The sequence below is a fragment of the Papio anubis genome, chromosome 10, assembly GCF_008728515.1.
Source record: "Papio anubis isolate 15944 chromosome 10, Panubis1.0, whole genome shotgun sequence".
NCBI classification, from domain to species: Eukaryota; Metazoa; Chordata; class Mammalia; order Primates; family Cercopithecidae; genus Papio; species Papio anubis.
Genome location: NC_044985.1, coordinates 125,715,940 through 125,739,161, shown reverse-complemented (window position 1 = coordinate 125,739,161; position 23,222 = coordinate 125,715,940). Strand labels below are relative to the sequence as shown.

The 23,222-nt window shown below is 50.4% G+C and overlaps 1 protein-coding gene across 1 annotated transcript in view; it reads right to left on the bottom strand.

The window, feature by feature from the left end:
- Positions 1-30: 30 nt before the first annotated feature.
- The window catches only part of GAL3ST2 (galactose-3-O-sulfotransferase 2), a 28,076-nt gene continuing 4,884 nt past the window's right edge, over positions 31-23,222 (bottom strand). Inside the window, exons 2-4 of the mRNA XM_003908207.5 lie at positions 7,363-7,452; positions 3,947-4,229; positions 31-2,661 (exon numbers count right to left, since the gene is read on the bottom strand). Coding sequence (XP_003908256.1) covers positions 1,843-2,661; positions 3,947-4,229; positions 7,363-7,452 — 1,192 coding nt within the window. The 3' untranslated portion in view covers positions 31-1,842. The remainder of the gene's footprint in view (positions 2,662-3,946; positions 4,230-7,362; positions 7,453-23,222) is intronic.

Here is a 23,222-nt window from a genome sequence, read left to right as displayed (position 1 = left end):
AGATCATGAAGGAATTCTTAACAGGACCCGTTTAGTATTAAACAGGTTTTATTGGGGGGGTCTGAAAAAACTCCCCAGGCCTCTACAAACAGGTTTACTGGGCTCTGAAGGAACTCCCCAAACCTCCATGATTTAGCAGAAGACAAGATAAGGGTAAACACCTGGACCCATTTAGATCAAGTAAATTTACTGAGGTTCCAGAGGAAGATCTTCAGGACTCGAACTTAGTTATAGATTAGAAGAATTTAATCACGTATGTCTTTAGATGAATCACACTTACACATAGACATAGAGCCTAGAAGGTTTATAAGCTCTGGAAAAACTCTGTAATCTGGAGTTAAGTCTGGTAATCGTTTCCGGGCCATCTCCCTGTAACCAGTTACAGAAATAAAATCTCTCTTCTTCCCCAGTTCATCTGCATCTCGCTATCGGGCCTCGGGAAGGAGCAGCCTGACCCTGGGTGTGGTCCGGGAATGTTTTGTTCTCAGCGTGACCTGCTTTCTCATCTGTGGTCTTCTCTGTCTTCTGGGACTCCTGTTGTTGGCACGTGGGCTCCTCCAGGGCCACGCTCCCTTTACCTGGCGGAATCCCCTCCTGTGGCTTCCCTGGGCTGAGCGGGGAGGGAGGGTGGCCTGCAGAGGTCCCTGGGCTGAGGAGGGAGGGTGACCTGCTGAGGTCCCTGGCTAACTCTGACTCAGTGGAGCTCGTGCCATTCTTCACAGCCGACTCTCACTGAAAATTCACTCTTCCTGAAGCTCCCCCATTACACTGGGGTCCGAGGGAGCTGCCTATGCTGCTGGTTTGGGTTATCTCTCTTCTTTGAAATACTGGTTCCCTGCCCCCCCCAAAAAAGCAAGGACACACCTAGACCTGCAGGCCTAGATCCACTGCTGGGGTCTCAACCTCCAGGCTGGCGTGCAGCAGAGTAGCTGCGTTTCCTGGGTGCCCCAGGCATCGGCTGGTCCCAGCATGTGCACCCCTTTACCCGCTGAGCCCCTGGCAGCCAAGGATCACGTCCTGCCAGGCAGGGAGGCTCTGTCCCTCCGTGTGAATGACGAAGAGGGGTGCCCACAGCTGCCCTCTGGCACCACACCGAACATGGTCTCCAAGGCAACCAAGGGTATGTGGACCCCCAACCACTCCTTTGGCAAGTGAGACGTCCTCTCCTTCACGGGGCATTAGGGGCTGACCAGCAGGGGTCGTGGAGCCGAGCTAGAGCTCTGGTCTTGTGAGCAGCTGTGCCATCTCTGTAGAAAACGTCCTTCCATCAGAACCAAACCTCCTGCAGCTAAAGATGGGGAGCTGTTCGGGAGCGGCTGACCCCTGGCCCCTGCCCCGTTTCCGGGCTGGTCTTTGTGGCACTGCCTGTGCCTGCAGCTGTCTCTGGGACCAGCACCTTGTTGCCAGCGCCGGGAAATTCAGGGGAGCCACTCTGAGTTCCTCCGAGGACCCACAGCCCCAGTGCCCAGGACCCTCGGGAGACCCGGGGCTCACGGGCATGCGCGTCCTGCCGGGCAGGTGCTGACCTGCCATCCAGCTTCCCCTACTCCCCCGCCCTCCTGTTCAGTCCTATTCAGTGAACAGAGGCACAGCCTCGGACCCGGGGGCGGGGGGAGGGGGGCTGCCGCCTGGGCTCAGGGCGCTCTCTGGGAGGGATCTGGGCGGATCGTCGGGGTGGGCGGCTCCTTACTGGGGTCTCCACCCTCTTCATTTTAGAGCCGTAGCCGGCGGGCCTGGGTTTCCCAACGCCCCAGAAGCCCTGCGAGGATCCCCGGCCTCCCCGGTGACGGCGGAGAGAGGGGCTGCTGTCCGCAGGAGGCCCCGACCCCGGCCCCGGCCCCTCTACTCCCCCAGGAACGGGATGTTCTTGCGGGGCTTCTCCGGGAACTGCAGGGCGTACAGGTGGGCCATGTACTGGAGCTCAGGCATCACCAGCCTCTGGCACACGCGCAGCGTCTGGTTGTCCAGGCCCGGCCGGAGGTTGTAGCCCAGGATGTCGGCCTTGCCGGACTGGTAGGGGCGCAGGCGCGGGTCTCTGATCTGCGTGCGGTTCCTGGGCGCGCCGCCGTCCTGCAGGCACAGGGTCGCGAGTTCGCGCCTCCGGGCGCGCAGCCGCTCCACCTCCCCGCGCAGCTGCCGCGGCCCCAGCTCGGCGCGCAGCTGCCCCCAGAGGCTGCGGTTGAAATGCTCGTACAGGCGCCAGTCCAGCGCGCACCAGCTCCGCGCGCGCTCCCGGGTCTCGGGCGTCAGGCGGGTCACGGAGCGCGCGCTGCGGGCGTTGATCCTGAAGGCCACCACGTCGTCCAGCGCCCAGCGCAGCCGGCGCCGCAGCAGCACCAGGGACTCGTCCAGGTGCTCGGCGATGAGCACCAGCTGGAAGCGCCGCTCCACCTCCGCGATGCGCGCGCGCACGTAGCCCTCCTCGCGCGGCGCGTTGGGGTCGAAGCCGAAGTCGAACCACATGTTGTTCTTGGCGTAGACGTTCTTGAGGAGGCTGTCGTTGTAGAACGTCCGCGGCGAGGCCAGGAACGCGTCCAGGCTCGGGGCGCGCAGGAAGGCGGGGGCGTAGGTTTTGTAGTAGATGAAGGAGGACTCCAGCTGGAACACGGGGTTCCTCAGGATGGAGAAGTAGAAGGTGTTGTTGGGCATGACTTTCTGCACCTGTGTGGCGACAGAGAGGCGGGCTGCGGACCGCGGGCCCGGGCCAGGGTGGCCCACCCGCGGGGAGGACGCGCGTCCTGGCCACACCCGCTCGGGGAGCCCCCCATCCACACATCTGCGGAGGGACCGGGGCCTGGCACCTCCTCGTGCAGTAGCTGCGGGAGCAGAGCTAGGGCCACACGCAGGCCCTGTAGCACGGTCACTGGTTCCCTGGGGCCCAAAACAGAGGCCAAGGACGCCAGGATGGGGCCTCAGCAGGAGGAGGGAGGAGGAGCTCCCACTGGCACCTCGAGAAGACGCAGAGGCCTCTAGGGGTGGGATGCTGTGGGGCACAGACCCAACACGAAGGGCCCTCCTCGGGCCCCTGGCACAGGGGGCCTTCAGCACTCCACCAGCTGCCAGGCCAGGGTGACACCCACCTAACAGACAAAGAAACTGAGGCCCAGAGAAGGCCCATGACCCGGGTTCCCCGCAGGGTGGGTCTGGACTTACCCTCACTTGTGCCCCCTCAGAGGTCCTGGAGGATATACCCCACCCACAGAAAGTAAAGTCATGCAGAAAGTCATGCCCAACTACACCGCTGGTTTCTCCATCCTCAGAAACCCAGGGAGAGAGCAGTGGGAGGCCTCCTCTCTGCTCCCACCCTCTTCCTTTCCTCTCCTCCTGACCCCTCCTCCTCCCTCTGCCCCACGGCCCCCACCTCACAGCACACCCAAGCTGCCCCGCTCTCTGCCCACCACCTCTCCCCACCGGGCCTCCCTCTGGCCTCACCTCGTTACCTAGCCTCTGCTGGCCGTTCTCCACAGAGCGCTGGGGGTGACCCTAAAACACCTGTGCCTGCCCACAGCCCTCCTGCCCACACTCCCTGCCCTGCTTCTTTTGTAAGGAAGGTCAGGGAAGCCCTGGGGGGAAGAGGGCTCTGTGCTGAGACCTGAGGGACCCAAAGGAGGGCCTGCAGCCATGGGAGCGAAGGTCACGGGGTGGGGTGAGCCAGGCCTGTGCAGTACCAGAGGAGGCCAGAGAAGCGGGGGAGCACTGGGGATGCCCTTGGGCAGGGGCTGTGGGACTCCTAGGTCTCATTCCAAGAGCAACTGTAGGCTACTGGCCACCTGGAGGGGCAGGGGTTGGCTCAGCAGGATGTGCAGCCCAGGCCTTCCCCACCCCCTCTCTGCATGCCCCGCCCCTAAGCCTTCCACCTCCTCTCCAGTCTCCAGGCTACACCACTCAGACCCTGCAGCCACAGCCACGGCCGCAGCCCACCCTCCTCCCCAGCGGGCCACCGCACCTCAGGCAGGTTGAACCTCAGGTGGTTGCACATGATGTTGAAGTGGTGCTGCGGCTGCACGCCTTCCACACCTTCCACTCCTTCCACGCCTTCCACATAGCGTGCCAGGAAGAGCCTGGGATAGCCCAGGTGGACGTGCAAGCCAGCGGGCAGTGCCACGGACAGGTTGTGGGTCTCGGCAAAGCGGTAGAGGATGTTGAGGACCGTGCTGCTGGCCGTCTTGTGCGTCTTCAGGAACATGATGTTGGTCACCGGCGGCCCCTTGGCCTGGCCCCCAAACAGTCTGGGAGGGAAGGCACAGGCCACCATCAGCAAGGGTGCAGATGCCCCGATCCCCGCTCAACAGTGAACCCCAGCCCGGCAACCGCAACGAAAGACCTCCCAACCTGAGCCCCCCAACTCTCGGCCAGGGGCCCACTGGGTAAACACAGAACCATGGCCCCAAGCCTTGCCCCACTCCACAACCTCCCATCTGGTGGCCCGAACACAGACTCCCCCAACTGTCTTCCGTAACCATGCTCCCCAACTCTGTGCCCCTGAGAACTAAAAATAAAACTCTACGTGAAACCCAACTTGGCCAAGGGGACCCCAGACACACCTTAAAACTGAGTTCCCAGCAGTGATGGGATGGGAGGTCAGACCCATCCCATCATCACACCCCCTCCCCTTTGCGGTTTAGACACAGCAACTGCCCAGTGTGAATGTTAAATAGAGACCATGAAGAAAATGTGGCACATATATACCATGGAATACTATGTAGCTATAAAAAAGAATGAGTTCATGTCCTTTGCAGGGACGTGGATGAAGCTGGAAACCATCATCCTCAGCAAACTAACAAAGGAACAGGAAACCAAACACCACATGTTCTCACTCATAAATGGGACTTGAACAATGAGAACACGTGGGCACAGGGAGGGGAACAGCACATACCAGGGCCTGTCGGGGCGGGTGGGGGCAAGGAGAGGGAAAGCATTAGGAGAAATACCTAATGCATGCGGGGCTTGAAACCCAGATGACGGGTTGACAGGTGCAGCAAACTGTCAGGCCGATGAGCCCAAGCTAAGCCATCATATCCCGTGACCTGCACGTAAACATCCAGATGGCCTGAAGCCACTGAAGATCCACAGAAGTGAAAATAGCCTTAACTGATGACATTCCACCATTGTGATTTGTTTCTGTCCCACGCTAACTGATCAATGTCCTTTGTAATCTCCCCCACCCTTTAGAAGGTTCTTTATAATCTCCCCCACCCTTAAGAAGTTTCTTTGTAATTCTCCCCACCCTTTAGAATGTACTTGGTGAGCTTCACCCCCTGCCCCCAAAACCTTGCTCTTAACTTCACCACCTGTCCCAAAACCTATAAGAACCAATGATAATCCCACCACCCTTTGCTGACTCCTTTATCGGACTCAGCCCACCTGCACCCAGGTAAAATAAACAGCCATGTTGCTCACACAAAGCCTGTTTGGTGGTCTCTTCACACGGACGCGTGAGACACAAACCACCATGGCACGTGTATACCAGTGTAACAAACCTGCACATTCTGCACCTGTGTCCCAGAACTTAAAGTAAAATTTTTCTTTTAATTAAAAAATAAAAAGAGACCAATAGCCCAGCAGAACCGACTGTGGCCATAAGACACCAAATTATCAACAGGGCCTGAGGCCACACCAGGCAGGGGCTAAGTCACGCACACTGCACTTAAAGCAGAAACCAGGTTCTCCCTGCCACAAGCTTTTCTTTGTCTCTGGCAGCCAAACGCTGGCCTTGAGATGAACAACGTTAAAGCAGGTGCAGCTCACCCCGCCAGACGCTGCCTCGCTGACCCCTGCTCCACCAGCCAGAACCACAGCTGCAATCGGACAAAAGCCTCATCTCAGTAACTGTCTCCTGAGCAGGGACCCCCAGCCCCGAACCGGTTCTGGCGGTTTACAGAGGCTGCGCACCGAGTGCTTCCCGTCCCAGCTTCACCTTCTGACGTGCAGGGCCTAATTGTAACGCAGTTAGATGTGCAGTCTCCACCCCAAGGTGAACGTGGGTCACATGTAACACACGTGTTTGTTCAGAACACATGCGTCAGGACCCCCTTTACGAATATCCACAGCTCCTCCCGTCACTTGCTGAACGTGTACTTGGCCAAGCCATTCAGAGTATGTCCCTGTCCCACCCCCTCTCTCGAAGTGTCTGCTCACAGCCTTTCAACGGCTGTGCTCCCAGCCTGTGGCATGTCCACACTTTGTAAGAAACAAAGTCTCCTCTCCAAATTTATAGATGTCATGATTCTTCAGCTGACACCCCCAACCCTGGAACCCCCACCAGATCTGTCACTGCGCCCCAACCTACAGACCCTCAGCCCCGGCCTCAGGGCCCCACAGAGACCGTGTCCTCAGACCCACCTCTGTTTCCCTCAGGGGCTACACCCTCTGGCCCACACGTCACCCCAGCCTTCTCCCTGGCGTCCAGGCGTGCATGTGCAGCTGGCCCTGTGACCTCATGCGACATCATGTGACCTCATGTGACCTCAGCCACACATGCGGTGCTTCTTGGCAGTCCCTTCACACCAGGAAAAGGAAGGACCCCAAAGCCGAGACTGGCGGCCAGATGTAGGGCTGGAGTAGACGCTGGGCCCACTCTTGGAACCCCCTCACGACACCTACCCAGTGGGCCTGGAGTAGCAGGCGCCCTCCCTGCCCCAGAGCAGGGCCAGCAGGAGTGACCAGGATGGTGGGGTCAGGGTCTCCAGGCCTAACCAGCCTGGGCGACGCGGGTGAGCAAAGACAGGGCCCTTGGGACCTGTCTCCGGCAGCTCAGCTCGGCCCAGAGGGGACTGGTGCTTCCTCTCTCTTCCAACCAGAGGGGCTGGGGAGTGGCAGGGCCTGGAAGACCCTCCCAGCAGCCTGGCTGAAGCCCTGTCTGGAGGCACAGCTGGGCTGCGAGGTGGGCACCTCCATGCACAGGGGCTCCACAGAGGATGTACCACAGGCGGGCAGAGGAGAGGGTCTCCAGGCGGGCCCAGGGCTGCGAGGTCTGTCCTGAGCACAGTTCTGACCTTTTCCTTCCCAGATCCCAGCCCAGGCCCAGCCCAGGCCCACAGGCCACCTCTGTTTTGGGGAGCAAGAAGGAGGCCTCCAGCCCTGCCCACCAAACTAAGGACCCTCTGCACACACTAGCTGGCTCTGCCCCCAAACCCAGACCCGGTCCCTGCTCCCCAGAGCCCTCCCCAGAGGCCCAGGCAGGTTTGTGGTTAACAGGAGACTCTCCGGGTGCCCCCAAGGAAGGGCCCATCTGTCCCTCGTCTTCCAGAGGGATTCAGGCCCAGTGGGGAGGTGTGACCATGCTGGGGTCCCGGGCTCTGCCCTCGGGGCTGTTAGGAGGCGCCTGCCCGGGGCAGGACTTACGGTGGCGGCAGGACTTACGGTGTGACAAGCTCTAAGTCCGTGAGAAGGAATCTGGCCAGCACCAGCAGAGTCAGGGCCAGGAGGAGGAGGAGGATGACCCGGAAGTACCTGTGGAAATGGCAGCCCATGAGTGCCCAGTCTGGGCTGTGCCAACCCCACCCCACCTCCCATCCTTCGGCCAAGCCCAGGTCCTTGGGCCACACAGGTCTGGGCCTCCCCTCATCTCTGTAACATCTTGTCCTCAAATCCACTGGGTGCTAGCCCAGGGGTTAGGGGGTCTCAACCCAGGACAGGCCTGAATCTGATCCCACCCTGACCACCCTTGAATGGTTCAGGGCTGGAAAGAGCCTAGTGGATGAGCCATCCCCTTCCCTGGGGTTCGGGAGCTGACAGGGCTGCGCTCCTGGGACCAGAGGTGGGAGCAGGTCAGGGGACCTCTACCCAGGCAGGGCCCCTTGGGAGACTGTGATGGGACGGCGACCCTGAGCTCTGCACCCCAGGGGATCTGGAGAGGCCGAGAGTTTGGTGCAATGGACTGTGCGCCCCCAGAATCCACGGGCCAAACCCCTAACACACAGCGTGGCGGTGCCTGGAGGTGGGCCTCTGGGACATGTCAGGGTTGGACGAGGTTGTGAGGGTGGGTGGAGACCCTGTAATGGGATTCGTGTCCTTCTGAGACAAGGAAGACACCAGAGTGCAGCTTCCACTCCCCACCCTCACTCCCCACATGGGGGCACAGAGAGAAAGTGGCACCTGCAGGCCAGGAGGGGGGCCCTCCCTAGGAACCCGCCACGCTGGCTTGAGGTCACGCGCCTTCCGGCCTCCAGAACCGTGAGAAGCACATGTCTGCTGCCGGGCTGACTGGGCCTGAAGGAAGCATGATGCCTCCAGACAGGGAGGCGGGGCCCACACGAGGAGGCCTGAGGAGGCCTGGCCTGGGTCCCAGGAACCCGGCAGGTGCAGCCAAATCAGGGAAGAGCAGATCTGGATAAGTCCTGACCGCAGAGTCGGGCAGGGAGCCAGGGTCCCCCATCCACTGGGCAAAGCCCCCCATCAGGTGATAGCAGCAAAGAGGCCCCTCAATGATGGGGTGGGGCTACCACGTGGGCCGGGTTCCCTCAATGATGGCGTGGGGTGCCACGTGGTCCGTGGTCCCTCAGTGATGGGTTGGAGGTGCCACGTGGGCCATAGTGTCTCGGTGCAGGTCAGGCACAGGCTACAAGGGAAGCAGACACCACAGCTGCACTCAACGAGCTCAGCATCTGGAGAGGACACAAGGGGTGAGCTTCCTGCTTGGACTGGGGCCTTTGCATGGGGCTTTACAGGGTACATAGGAGCACAACAAGCCAGTGGGGAAGGAGGAATTGTAACCAAGGCAAAGCGGGGCCAGAAGCCCAGCAGCTGGAGGAGAGGGCAGGCGGCAAGTGGGCCAGGGGGCTGGGGGTGCTAGAACAGCAGGGAGGCAGGACCCAGGCCCAGTGCGACGTCACTCTTCACCCTCCCGGGGCGTGGAATTGGGTTAGGATCTGCCCCGCTGCTCAGTGGTCACACGACCATTCATGCTCTGCCTGGGAGAAGAGGGGAGGGCTGGGCTGGCTCTGCCCCGCCCCACTGGCCCCTGCCCAAGAAGAGTTCCTGACAGGCAGGTCCTCACTCCCACACGCTGGCCCAGCACGCCTCTCCTTTTGGGGAAAGGAGATGATTTTTGCATAAAACAATCTTGAATTTTAGTATAATCTCCAAGAAGAGAATTTTTAACTAAGAAGTCACTTCAAAGTTCAAATAGACAAAAAACATATAGTGATGGCCAGAAAAATTCTAAACAGTCATGATAACGAACATCGGCTCTCCCAGATCTACTCCATAGATCACAATCAGTTCCATACGGGTCAAAGATTTAATGCAAAAAAATAAAACCACCGAAGTCAGAGGATAAAAGAGAATGAGGCTGCCGTCTAAGCAAGACACAAAACCAAAAGCTTATGAAGAAAAGAAAGACAAATCGGGCAAACATGTAATGTTTCAGGCCAGGCACGGTGGCTTACGGCTGTAATCCTAACATTGTGGGAGGCAGAAGTGGGAGAATTGCTTGAGCCTAGGAGCTTGAGGCCAGCCTGGGCAATATAGTGAGAACCCATCTCTGCTTCTTGAAACATTGCTGTTGGAACGTTTCAAGGATGGCTGCGCCAGGGTGGCCAGGTGCATTCTGACAGCAAACAGGGGCAGCCCTCAGGACCTCAAGCCCCCCGCAGTCCCCTCACCCTGCATGGGACCTCAAGGCACCCCTGGGGCTGTGGCCACAGCAGGGAGCTGGCAGGCAAGGCTCTGGTCAAAGTGCCTGCCCCACCCAGCCACTAGCTGACCCACATGGGGCCAGCTCAGGGCCGCCAACAGCCCAGCCCCTCACGGGAACCACCAAGTAGTCCACACTGGAACCTCCAGCTCCAAGACTGCGGCTTTCAACAGAACCTTTTCGTATGACATCTTGTCTCCTTTCTTCCACACCAAGGGTGTGGGTCTCGAAGACACTGGGGATGGTAGAACCAGGAACTCCCATAATATCTCACACTTCATCCTCACGGCACACACGGCACCTCAGACACCAATGCCGGTGCCACCACCGTGGCTCTACCACAGCCACGCTTCTAGGAGACGGGACAGGAGCTTCCGGCCCTCCCATCACCTCCACTCTACAATTCTTCAGTGCACCCTCCAGTCCTTAGTCAAAATGGAGCCACCTTGAAGAGGCTCCCAACGGCCAAGGCCCAGTAAACACTTGAATCCCCAGGCACAGGGAGGGGAGCGTGAGGGGCCGCAGAGCAGAGAGGGCCATGCACCCCAGGCAGGGTCAGGGTCCCGCTGGAGACACCCACAGCTTCGTGAGAGAGGACATGTTTTCCCACACCCAGACGAGGCCCCACACTGACCGCGGAGCTCCTGCTCTGCCGTTGGGTCCCTTCTGCGGACTCCCCAAGACCCTCCCCGGGAGAGTGGCTGCACGGGGTGGGAAGGGCAGTTGTACGGCTCCGCACAGTTAGAGATTAACCCACTGATAAGGCCCGGGGTGGGAAGGGCAGTTTTACGGCTCCTCACAAGGCCCGCGCAGGACACCAGCAGGGTCTCTCAGCTGCCACTCTTGGCCATCACTTCCGTTCAGCTATAGTCAACTCCTTCCTCAAACACCCTGCACCTTTATGGCCCCTCACTCTGCACCTTTATGGCCCCTCACTCTGCACCTTTATGGCCCCTCACTGCACCTTTATGGCCCCTCACTCTGCACCTTTATGGCCCCTCTGCACTTTTATGGGAGACACTGGCTATCTGTTTGAGAGCTGCTTTCACACTTACAACACCCACCTTGGCCTTGGGGCAACATGAATCGTCTCTGTTCTTTGCAACTGCCCAATTAAAACAATGACGTCTCCAGAGAAATGCCACAGCTTTCTCAAGGCGGGCTCTTCCCTTGCCAAAGGACCTGCTAGTCCCACACCTGCAGGGATCAGGTAGGGTGGTCAATGTTGGAGCAACCGGGAAGGGGGCCCAGGAGGTGAATCCGGCCACAGGTGCACTTGACCGACCCAGAGGACTGTGGGGCAGTAAATGGGTGATGTTTCCACCAAGCAGAGAGATGGTGTTTCTGTCCTTACACCAGGAGTTACACATTGTTACACATTCTTTAAGGAGAGCCCGTGGCTGCACTACTGTGAATTTACTAAAAACCACTGAATTGTGCACTGTAATTGGGTAAATTCTTTAGTATGTGAATTGCATCCTAATAAGCCTGTTAAAAAAGTAAAAAATCAATTCAAAATATTAGAGTTCAGCTGCTAAAAAACTTGAAAGCTAATGATTGTGGGGGAAAATGAAATATTGCCAAAAATTATAAACCATTTGACATTGCTTTCAAGTGCCTTTAGCTTTTAGGGGCTTCGTAAAGTCCCCAAGGACCCTCCCCTCAAGCTCAAGCTGCCTTATGGGACTCACAACTGTGGGGACTGCGGCCAGGCCCTGCTGCCTTTGCTCTGGGGGTTGCCAGAGTAGCTCAGTGGTTCCCAAAGGGCCTCAAACTTCCTGCTGTTGGGGACTCGGGGCTTGGAGGCCACTGACCTGCTGCCTCCTTGGGAGCGCCCAGAAGATCTGGCTTTCCGGCTCTGGGCAGGTTGCTGGGACCGATGGTTCTTGATCACGCAGGGCCATCAGGGGCCACAGTGCACCCGCCCCGGACAGATGGCCCTGGCAAGTCCCTGAGGCTCCCAAAAGAAAGAGCAGAGAGGCCAGGGAGGCACTGGCCCAGTTCCAGTGGGGACAGAGGGGACGGCTTGAGGCACCAGGCCCAGGCCCCGGCCCTGCGAGTACAACTCAGTGACCCGTGAGTGCCTGCAGGACAGCAGTTCCCAGGGCATTCAGAGAGAATTCTACAACTTCTGAGTAAGAACTAACAAAATATCTAAAATTAGGAGTAATAAAAGTCTTGGGCAGGTGTGGGGGCTTACACCTGTGATCCCAGCACTGTGGGAGGCTGAGGTAGGAGGATCAATTGAGTCAAGGAGTTCAAGACCAGCCTAGGCGATATAGTGAGGCCGCCATCTCTATGGAAAATACAAAAATTAGCCGGGTGTGGTGGCTCGAGACTGTGGTCCCAGCTACTCAAGAGGCTGATGCAGGAGAATCACCTGAGCCAGGGAGGTTGAGGCTACAGTGAGCCTTGATCTCACCACCGCACTCCAGCCCGGGTGACAGAGCCAGTCTCTGTCTCAAAAAAATAAACAGCAACAACAACAACAACATGGCCGGGCGCGGTGGCTCAAGCCTGTAATCCCAGCACTTTGGGAGGCCGAGACGGGCGGATCACGAGGTCAGGAGATCGAGACCATCCTGACTAACACGGTGAAACCCCATCTCTACTAAAAAATACAAAAAACTAGCCGGGCGAGGTGGCGGCGCCTGTAGTCCCAGCTACTCGGGAGGCTGAGGCAGGAGAATGGCGTGAACCCGGGAGGCGGAGCTTGCAGTGAGCTGAGATCCCGCCACTGCACTCCAGCCTGGGCGACAGAGCGAGACTCCGTCTCAAAAAACAAAACAAACAAAAAAACACGCCTTTAAGACATCCTATCTCCAGCTCAGGGAACTTCTGGTTTTGGAAACCTTGATGACTGTGAGGAAGACTCACGCAAATTCTTATGGCAATGGTTTTTCACACTCCAGGATTAAACACACACATACACACACAATACAAACACACACAACACACATACACATACACAATACACAATACACACACACAATACAAACACACACAATACACACACACAACACACACACATACACAATACACACACACAATACAAACACACACAATACACACACATACACACACAATACACATACACAATACACACACATACATATACACACACATGCATACACAATACATACATACACACATACACAATACACACATATACATATACACACACACATGCATACACAATACGTACATACATACACAATACACACACACAATACACACATACACACAAGACACAATACACACATACATACATATACATACATACACACACACACAATACATACACACAATACACACACATACACACACATACACACACATGCACAATACATCTGCACACACACACAATACACACACATACACACACATACAAACAATACACAATACACACATACATACATATACACACGTACTCACATACACAATATGTACATACACACACACAATATACACTACACAAACACAGATACACAATACACACACAATACACACGTACACACAATACACAATACACATAGTACACACATACATACATATACACACATACACATATGCATACACAATATGTACATACACACACACTACATACATACACACACATACACAATACACACACATACACATGATACACACACATACACACAACACACACACAATACACATACACACACAATACACAATACACACATACATACACAATACGCACATACACACATACACAATACATATGCACACAATATGTACACACACAATACACATACACACACATATACACACATACACATATATGCACACATATACATATGTACACACATACACAATACACACATACATATACACACATACACAATACGTATATACACACAATACACACACATACACATACACAATACACATACACAGATATACATACATACACACATACACACATGCATATACAATATGTATATACACACACAATACACACACACACACATACATACAGATACATACGCATACACACACACGGACACACACATCCCCCTGCAGTTCCTTCTGACCAGCTCACTGGACATGGATGAACTTTATGGCAAAATAAACTTTCTAAATTAACTGAAACCTGTCTCAAATTTGGGATGTTCATAGGCTTCAGTTAGTTTAGAAAGCTTATTTTGGCCGGGCGCGGTGGCTCAAGCCTGTAATCCCAGCACTTTGGGAGGCCGAGACGGGCGGATCACGAGGTCAGGAGATCGAGACCATCCTGGCTAACACAGTGAAACCCCGTCTCTACTAAAAAATACAAAAAACTAGCAGGGCGAGGTGGCGGGCGCATGTAGTCCCAGCTACTCGGAGGCTGAGGCCGGAGAATGGCGTGAACCCGGGAGGCGGAGCTTGCAGTGAGCTGAGATCCGGCCACTGCACTCCAGCCTGGGTGACAGAGCGAAACTCCGTCTCAAAAAAAAAAAAAGCTTATTTTGCCAAGGTTGAGGACGCGCACCCGTGCCCCAGGCTCAGGAGGTCCTGATGACGTGCGCCCAAGGTGGTGAGAGCACGGTTTGGCTTTATACATCGTAGGGAGACATGAGACATCAGTCAGCATATGCAGGGTGAACATTGGTTCGGTCTGGAAAAGCGGGGCAACTCGAAGCAAGGGCAGGAAAACTCCAAGTGCGGGGGAGGTGGCTTCCAGGTCACAGGTAGGTAAGAGACAAATGGTTGCATTCTTTGGAGTTTCTGATGAGCCTCTCCAAAGGAGGCAGTCAGATATGCACTGATCTCAGTGAGCAGAGGGGAGACTTGGAATACAATGGGGGCAGGTTGGCCCTAAGCAGTTCCCAGCTTGACTCCTCCCTTTATCTTACAGTGATTTGGGGGGCTCCAGATCTTTTCCTTTCACATTTCCCCCATTTTCTCTTTAAAATCTTTTGGAGAAAGCATTTTAGAAGAAAATGAGTCTGTTCCCAGGTTTCGTCTGATCTCTCACGACTAGGATGGTTTATTCCTAGACGGGAAGGTCCTGAGTTATTAAGAAAGCTCATTTTTAGCAAGTTGTGAAGTCCCACGTCCTAGGAAGAGAAAATAGGGGGAGGAAGAAAGAAAAACAACAACAAACCAAAGAATAATCCTGCAAAAATTGATACAGGCCACATAACTTTAAAGTCCATACATCGGTAGATGGGTATGAAAGTAGCTTATGTACATAAATAGGTTGCTGCTATTTTCTTCTGAAGTTTAAGTTGTCTGGCTTCAGTTCACAGGGCTTTAAGAAAGCACAGCTTAGGTTTTAGTGACTCCAAATTAGGAAAAATGAGGGGGGTGGGTGGGCGTGGTGGCTCATGTCTAAAATCCCAGCACTTTGGGAGGCTGAAACAGGTGGATTACCTGAGTTCAGGAGTTTGAGACCAGCCTGGCCAACATAGTGAAACCCCATTTTACTAAATAATACTAATAATACAAAAGTTAGGCAAGCATGGTAGCATCCCAGCTGCTAGTGAGGTTGAGGGAGGAGAATTGCTTGAACCCAGGAGGCGGAGGTTGCAGTGAGCTGAGATCACACCACTGCACTTCAGCCTGGGTGACAAGAGCAAAACTCCATCTCAGAAAAAAAAAAAAAAGAAAACAGAAAAATGGGGAGGGGGCAAGTGAAGGAAAAAAAATTGCAAACATTATTTTGAAGACTTGTAGCCAAGGAAAATTAGAATTAGGTCCAAACTGTAGAAAATAATAAAAATTGAAAATATTAGGCAAGACTAGAATCTAAAAACAGGTGCACCGTAGTTTTGAAACATAATTTTTCTCTCTCCAGTTTCCCATTTTCACTAAAGACAAATCATGGTAAGACTGGTTTGCTTTATTGTACCTGGCCTAATTATTTGCATACAGTACAGCAAGAATAATTACTTTTTACATAGACTTTTTTTTTTTTTTTTTTGAGACGGAGTCTCGCTCTGTCGCCCAGGCTGGGACTGCAGTGGCGCGATCTCCACTCACTGCAAGCTCCACCTCCTGGGTTCACTCCATTCTCCTGCCTCAGCCTCCCAAGTAGCTGGGACTAGAGGCGCCCACCACCACACCTGGCTAATTTTTTGTATTTTGAGTATAGATGAGGTTTCACCGTGTTAGCCAGGATGGTCTCAATCTCCTGACCTTGTGATCCACTCGCCTCAGCCTCCCAAAGTGCTGGGATTACAGGTGTGAGCCACTGTGCCCGGCCTACGTAGGCTTTTAAATTGGCTTTGATGGAACATTGTTCCATAGGAGGAATCTCAGATAAGACTTTTTTAAAGCTGAGCCCAGCCACGAATTTGTGCCATCAAATACCTATGAGTTGAGTGATCCTCATCTCTTGGGGCTCCTGGACCTGTCAGAAAGTGATATTCTTTTCTTGCCACAGGTCAGGAACCCTGTACAGGGACTCTGTAGACAAACGTATGAGGCCAGTTTTTCCAACGGGTTTTTATTGGCTCCATAAGTCAAGTTTGATTCCTTAAATGAAAGCTCACCATTCCAGTCAAAGCCTTAGTACAATAACCAGTTTCTCCAATTGTGTCCTGTTGCAAAATGAAAACAGATTCTTATTGCACTTATATAAATAACTGTACTCCCATAAATTAAAAATATTCACAAATAGTTTCCAAATTCTGGGGAAACCAGGTAGAGAGTGTCAAAGAAAAGAGTCAAACTGTAAAATAATTAAAGAGGTTTATTCTGAGCCAAAATGAGTGACCATGGCCCATGACACAGCCCTCAGGAGGTCCTGAGAACATATGCCCAAGGTGGTCGGGGTACAGCTTGGTTTAAAACATATTTAGGGAGGTATGAGACATCAATAAAATACATTTAAGAAACTACATTGGTTTGATCAAGAAAGGTGAGACAAATCAAAGCAGGGGCTTCCAGGCTATAGGGAAATTTAAATATTTTCTGGATGACAATTGATTGAGTTTATCTGAAGGCCTGAGATCAACAGTAAGGAATGTTCAGGTTAAAGTAAAGGATTGTGGAGACCAAGTTTTATTGTGCAGAGAGGGAGCTCTCAGATAGCAGACTTCAGAGAGACAGCAGGTTGTAAAATGTTTCTTATCAGACCTAAAAGCATGCCTGGCTCTTAGTTGATGATCTCCTGGATCTGAGAAGAAAGGAAAACAAAGGAGAAAGGTGATTCTCTATAGAATGTGAATTTTTCCCACAAGAGACGTTGCAGGGCAATTTCAAGGTATGGTAAGGAAATATATTTTGGGGTAAAACATTTTTATTTTCTTCCTTGTTATGCCAGAGTCAGATTGGGAAGTAAGTCATGATATACAGGGTCAAATAAAACCCATCTGATGAGAATTTATGGTTTGTAGGACATGACTCCCCAGACCTCTTAGATAGGAATTTGGGCAAGATACAAAATCAGAGCTTAGTCCTCAAGAGAAACAAATATACCCCAAATTTTGTTCATAGGAGTATACTGAATTGTAAAAACCTGTCAATAGCTCAAAAGAAAAGTTTTCTCAGCTCTGAAAAATACAAAAGAAAGAATCAGCAACGTTTAATGCAAAGGTCAAAAAGATTTTTTAGTCTTCTATTCGTTCAGTTTACGCAGTTAACTCCTGTTCTGCCTGATATTCCAGAACATTTCCACTCTCCAAGAGACTCTGGAAAGTTTCTTTCTCTACTCTAATGCCACAATCTCCAAAGTTATCAGAATCCTGTATTTAAGAACACCTGTTAGGGTTCTATAGCAGATTACAAAACCACCATCTAGGGAGGACCAAAACAAGAAAACAAATGTCCGTGGACGACAAAAAGTTTTAGGGCAACCATAGTCAAAGACACAATTGACAAAGAAATTTGTTTCCTCTGTGGCACACAGTAATTTAACACAATAATTATAATTGTTACTGATAAAGAATACTAAGTTATATCAGAATTATAGGAGTTTCCCATAATTTTGGAACACACACCAATATCATATTTATACAAACACAGCCTAAAGAAAACCAAATACCGGAGGCTGAGGCAGGAGAATGGCCTGAACCTGGGAGGCGGAGCTTGCAGGGAGCTGAGATCGCGCCACTGCACTCCAGCCTGGGTGACACAGCACGAGACTCCGTCTCAAAAAAAAAAAAAAAAAAAAAAAAAAAGAAAACCAAATACCATTTCATATTTGACAATGCCTCCTGTATCATTTTTATACCAAATAAGCTAAACTATGTCATCGTTGGACTTTAGAGAACCTAATGTCTTAAAGGATTAATTAAGTCAGAAAAAGACATAATTTATAATTGGATTTTGCAAGTTTGCCAAATATCAAAGGTTTAAAACACTTGATATCACAAATTGGATTATCCATTTAACCAAAGTGGTAACTCAAGGATTTCAAAAAAGGCAAAAGCCTTCTTTGAGAGAGGAGATTTAATGTTCCAAACAATAAACCCTAATAAAAACAGCATGAAGTCAATTAAATTTGTTTTTCATTCATTTATTTATTTACTTATTTGTTTATTTTTGAGATGGAGTTTCACTCTTGTTGCCCAGGCTGCAGTTCTATGGTGCGATCTCTGCTCACTACAACCTCCACCTCCTGGGTTCAAGCAATTCTCCTGCTTCAGCCTCCCAAGTAGCTGGGATTACAGGTGCCTGCCACCACACCCAGCTATTTTTTGTATTTTTAGTAGAGATGGGGTTTTGCCATGTTGGCCAGGCTGGTCTTGAACTCCTGACCTCAGGTGATCCACCTACCTCAGCCTCCCAAAGTGCCCAGATTACAGGCATGAGCTACCACACTTGGCCCCAAGGAGTTGAATAGCTTTAATTTCTGACTCTGTGTTTCAAGAATGCAGTTTATTTTGATTGACATCTTCTATCAGGCCAGAAGATGGGGCTTTAATTACTGTCAGTGTTGAAAATGTAGCAGGACTTGGTGTCCTTTTCACATGCGGGAGTCAAAGTCCTGTAACTCATGTCAGAAGTACTTTAAAAGCACATATAGAGAGATACACGGATGTAATAACCTTAGTTTTAAAAAAGTTTAATCCCAGTTTTTTTCCTAAGCAAACCAAAATTTAATAATAATGTGACAACTTGATCATATAAAAGTTTTTGGTTTCTTTTTACATAAATCCTCTTACTGTGACTTACATAGACCATTCATGACATGGTTGGATTTTCTGATTTGTCCTGAACTTCCCTCCTTCTTAAACAACCAGTCATTTTACTTTAGGACTAAATTTATCATACAAGATTCTAATATGAAATTATTTCTCTTTAAGCTTTCTTACCCAAAAAGTTCACTATTTGTATAACTTTGTATCTTGTTTCATACATAACCTTTAAATAAGCTTTGAATTAGACCAAAATTATTCACCCTTTTAAAAGGACACCTTTTCTTTCAGCAAAAATGTTTTCCTACAATATATTTTTGTTGGAAAATACTCAAATAATGAAATATCTATTTTTTAATTTAACTTTAGATTCTAAATTATGACAAGTTTGTCTACAAGTATTTATCCTATTATATTTCCCTAATTATCTTATTTTACTCATTTACTTAGATTAGTGAAACATTGTGCACACAACACCACAACACATAAATACATATACATATTAGGCATGCTGATGGAAGTACATCTTTTTTCTCTTTTTTTTTTTTTGAGATGGAGTCTCACTGTTATCAGCCCGGGCTGGAGTGCAATGGCATGCGATCTCAGCTCATTTCAACCTCTGCCTCCCAGGTTCCAACAAATCTCCTGCCTCAGCCTCCTGAGTAACTGAGATTACAGGTGCCCACCACCATGCCCCACTAATTTTTGTATTTTTAGTAGGGACAGGGTTTCACCACGTTGGCCAGGCTGGTCTTGAACTCCTGACCTCATGTGATCCATCTTCCTTGGCCTCCCAAAGTGCTAGGATTACAGGCGTGAGCCACCACACCCAGTCAGAAGTACATTTTATAGATTCATAAACACCACTTTTTCCCTATCTTAGACTTTTAGATTTTTTTTTTTTTTTTTGAGACAGAGTCTCGCTCTGTTGCCCAGGCTGGAGTGCAGTGGCCAGATCTCAGCTCACTGCAAGCTCTGCCTCCCAGGTTTACACCATTCTCCTGCCTCAGCCTCCCGAGTAGCTGGGACTACAGGCACCCGCCACCTCGCCCGGCTAGTTTTTTGTATTTTTTAGTAGAGACAGGGTTTCACCATGTTAGCCAGGATGGTCTCGATCTCCTGACCTCGTGATCTGCCTGTCTCAGCCTCCCAAAGTGCTGGGATTACAGGCTTGAGCCACCATGCCTGGCTGACTTTCAGATTCTTAATAACCTGTTTCACAACCCTAAGGCAGTTGTCAGCTAAATACCCTTAAATTTGCATATTAAAGGAAACAACTCAGATGAAAGTCAAATAGCAAAAGTTACATAGTAAGATATGAAGAGAAAGTCTGGTGAGCTAGAGGGAAACTAAAGCAGACTTAATTGCCAATTGAACATAAAATTATATAAGTCTATTATAAATGGGTCTTCAACTATATACACACACAGACATATACATCACTCATACACACACACAAAGATTCTATAGCTTTTACTTCAGTACTTTAGCCGTGAGATAAATATAAGTTCACTGGCTTGCAAAAAAGACCTGTTAGATCAAAACAGTGGTTTTTATCTCAGTAGAAAGGTAACAGCAGATTTAAAGCAGGTAGAAAAGAAAACAGGGGAAAAGGGGACGTAGGAACTCTGTTGGTTTAGGGTCGACTTTAGGGCTCTTTTTTCCGTAATGTAAATGTGCACAAAGACTGTATTACTTCCATTTTACTCTGGCAAGTAGATGTGCCTTAAAACCTACAGAGTGCTCAAAAGGGGATCATTCTCTGTGTTTTCTCCTCATTCTGGGATTATTTGTTTCCCGCTTTTTTGTCTCAAAAGGAGGAACTGAGCTGTGGCCTAGGTTTTTGTGCTGTGGATTGATGTGTGCTGCTTGTGGGCAGGACTGCACAGTGTGTCACCGCTGAGTCATTTCTGCCCTCTTACAAGTCTGTTTCTCTCTCCAGAGGTCTATGACCTCAGAGAGGGCTCAGAACGCTGGGTGATCAGCCTTTATATGCATTTCCTGGATTAACTATTTTTAAATTAACTTTTGGGGGGATTTCCCTGAAGGGCTGCTGCACATCACAGGGGGGTCAACTCCCTAGATACTCCCATGAGGCCCCCTGGTCACCCAGGGGCCCTTTGGCTTGGAGAAGCAAATACCCTTTCTCTTTGGAGCTGAAAAACTCAGTCTCTCATTTACCTATGAAAACAACAGTTCAGTTCCTCACACAAATGCACACAGACAAACCAAACTGAGATTAATGTTGAGAGAAAAGCAATAGAGAAGACCCTTCAGAATACATCTCCAAACTAGAATTAGGATCCTTAAACAACAACCTTCTAGGAGAGAAAAAAAAAAAAAAAAAAAGAACAGCCAAGACCACTTCCTGTAGACTGTACTCAGCCACCCATAACTTTGTAGCTCTCATCCGCCATTATACACACCGAGGTCAAATCCTCTCACAGTGCAAGGGCGTCTATGGTACCCCCAAAGCCAAAGAGGTCAGGTCATGCAATACAGGAAAACAGAGCTTTAGCCCTAAGAATAACCCGCCCATGACTCTTGAAACCACAATGAAGACAGAACACCCATAAAGGGTTGAGTAGGGCCTTTGTTCTGAATTCTTTAAAGAGTTCAAGTCATTAGAAGTCTTCTCAAGAGTCTTTGGTACTGCAGATGGCAAAGGGGGAAGGAGGTATAAGGTGGAAAAAAAGTAAATGGAGGAACAATTTTTTTTTTTTAAGACAGAAAGCAAACACAGAAACCAAACACATGCTTTTATGTTTGATCTTTTTTCTGCCTCTGCAGCTACAAGGAATTTTAGCCAAATTAGAGAGGCCTTGTTACCCACAATTTGGAATTCTCGCTCGGATTTGACCAAGTCAGGCTGAGTTGGTCAAATCCAATGAGAGAAAGACAAGAACAAACAACAACAAAAAAAACCCAACAATATATCACTGAGCACTCTGACCGTGCGGAGAAATTAAGACCAGCTGGTTGTCTCATGAGCCAAGACAGAACCGCAGTTCACTCACTTACCTAGGGAAGGGTCTCAGGCTGAAAACAGCTCTCTACCATCCTAGAACAGGAAAAGATACTCATCTTCTCTGTTGGAAGTGAGCTCAAACTCCATAAAGGAGTTACCTTCCTTCCATCGTCGTGGAAGCAGGAGAACTTGCCTTCCTTGTTAGAAACAAGTAAAACTCCAAAAAAAAAGGAAGAAGAGTTGTACAGCAAAATAAGCTTTATATCTTGACCAATTTGGGGAGATTAGAGATTCTCTGGAGGGGGTGCTCTCAGACATCAGCAAATTATCCTGTTGATTTGAGCCATAAAGTTAGCTCACGCCAGTACCAAGCACCATAGGAGGTTTGTCAAAGGTCAGAATCCCTCTGTGGTTACCAAAATGTGAACCTAAAAATTTGAGACACATCTCAGTTAATTTAGAAAGTTTATTGTGCCAAGGTTGACGATGCACATTTGTTACCCAGCCTCAGGAAGTCCTGACCACATGTGCCCAAGGTAGTCAGAGCACAGCTTGTTTTTTTTTTTATACATTGTAGGGAGACATGAGACATCAATCAACATATGCAAGATGAACATTGGTTTGGTCTGGAAAGGTGGAACAACTGGAAGCAAAAGCAGGACAACTGGAAGTGGGGAAGGGCTTCCAGGTCATAGGTAGGTAAGAGACAAACAGTTGCATTCTTTTGAGTTTCTGATTAGCCTCTCCGAAGGAAGCAGTCAGATATGCGTTTGTCTCAGTGAGCAGAGGGGAGACTGTGAAGAGAATGGGAGGCAGGTTGGCCCTAAGCAGTTCCCAGTTTGACATTTTGCTTTAGCTTAGTGATTTCGGGAGCCCAAGATACTTTCCTTTTGTAGACCTATCTCAAATTTTCAGGGTTTGCATTTCGGTAACGACGGAGGGACTCTTGCGGGAGATGCCCCTGACCTTTGGCAAACCTCCTATCAGCGCTTGGTACTGACATGAGCTAACTTTATGGCTCAAACCAATAGGACAGTTTGCTGAGGTCTGGGAGCACCCCCTCCAAAAAATCCCTGATCTCCCAAAATTTGGTCAAAATCTAAAGTTTCTTTTGCTGTACAACTCCCTGTTCTTTTGGAGTTTTACTTGCTTCCAACAAAGAAGGCAAGTTCTCCTGCTGCTGTGATGATGGAGGGCAGGTAACTCCTTTATGGAGTTTGAGCTTGTTTCCAACAGGGAAGATGAGGTTTTTCTTTTTTTCCTGCTTCTAAAATGGTAGAGAGTATCTTCAGCCTGAGACCCATCCCTAGGTAAGTAGCCGAATTGGGGTTCTGTCTTGGCTGAAGTTATCAACTAGCTGGTCTTAATTTCTCCTTACCATTAGAGCACTCAGTAATCATATAAGTTGTGTGACTGTTTGTTTTACTGAATTGTTTGTTGTTGTTGTTGTTGTCTCTGTTTTTGTTGTTTTTTCAATCTTTTTCCCATTGGGTTTGACCAACTCTATCTGACTTTATCAAATCTGAAG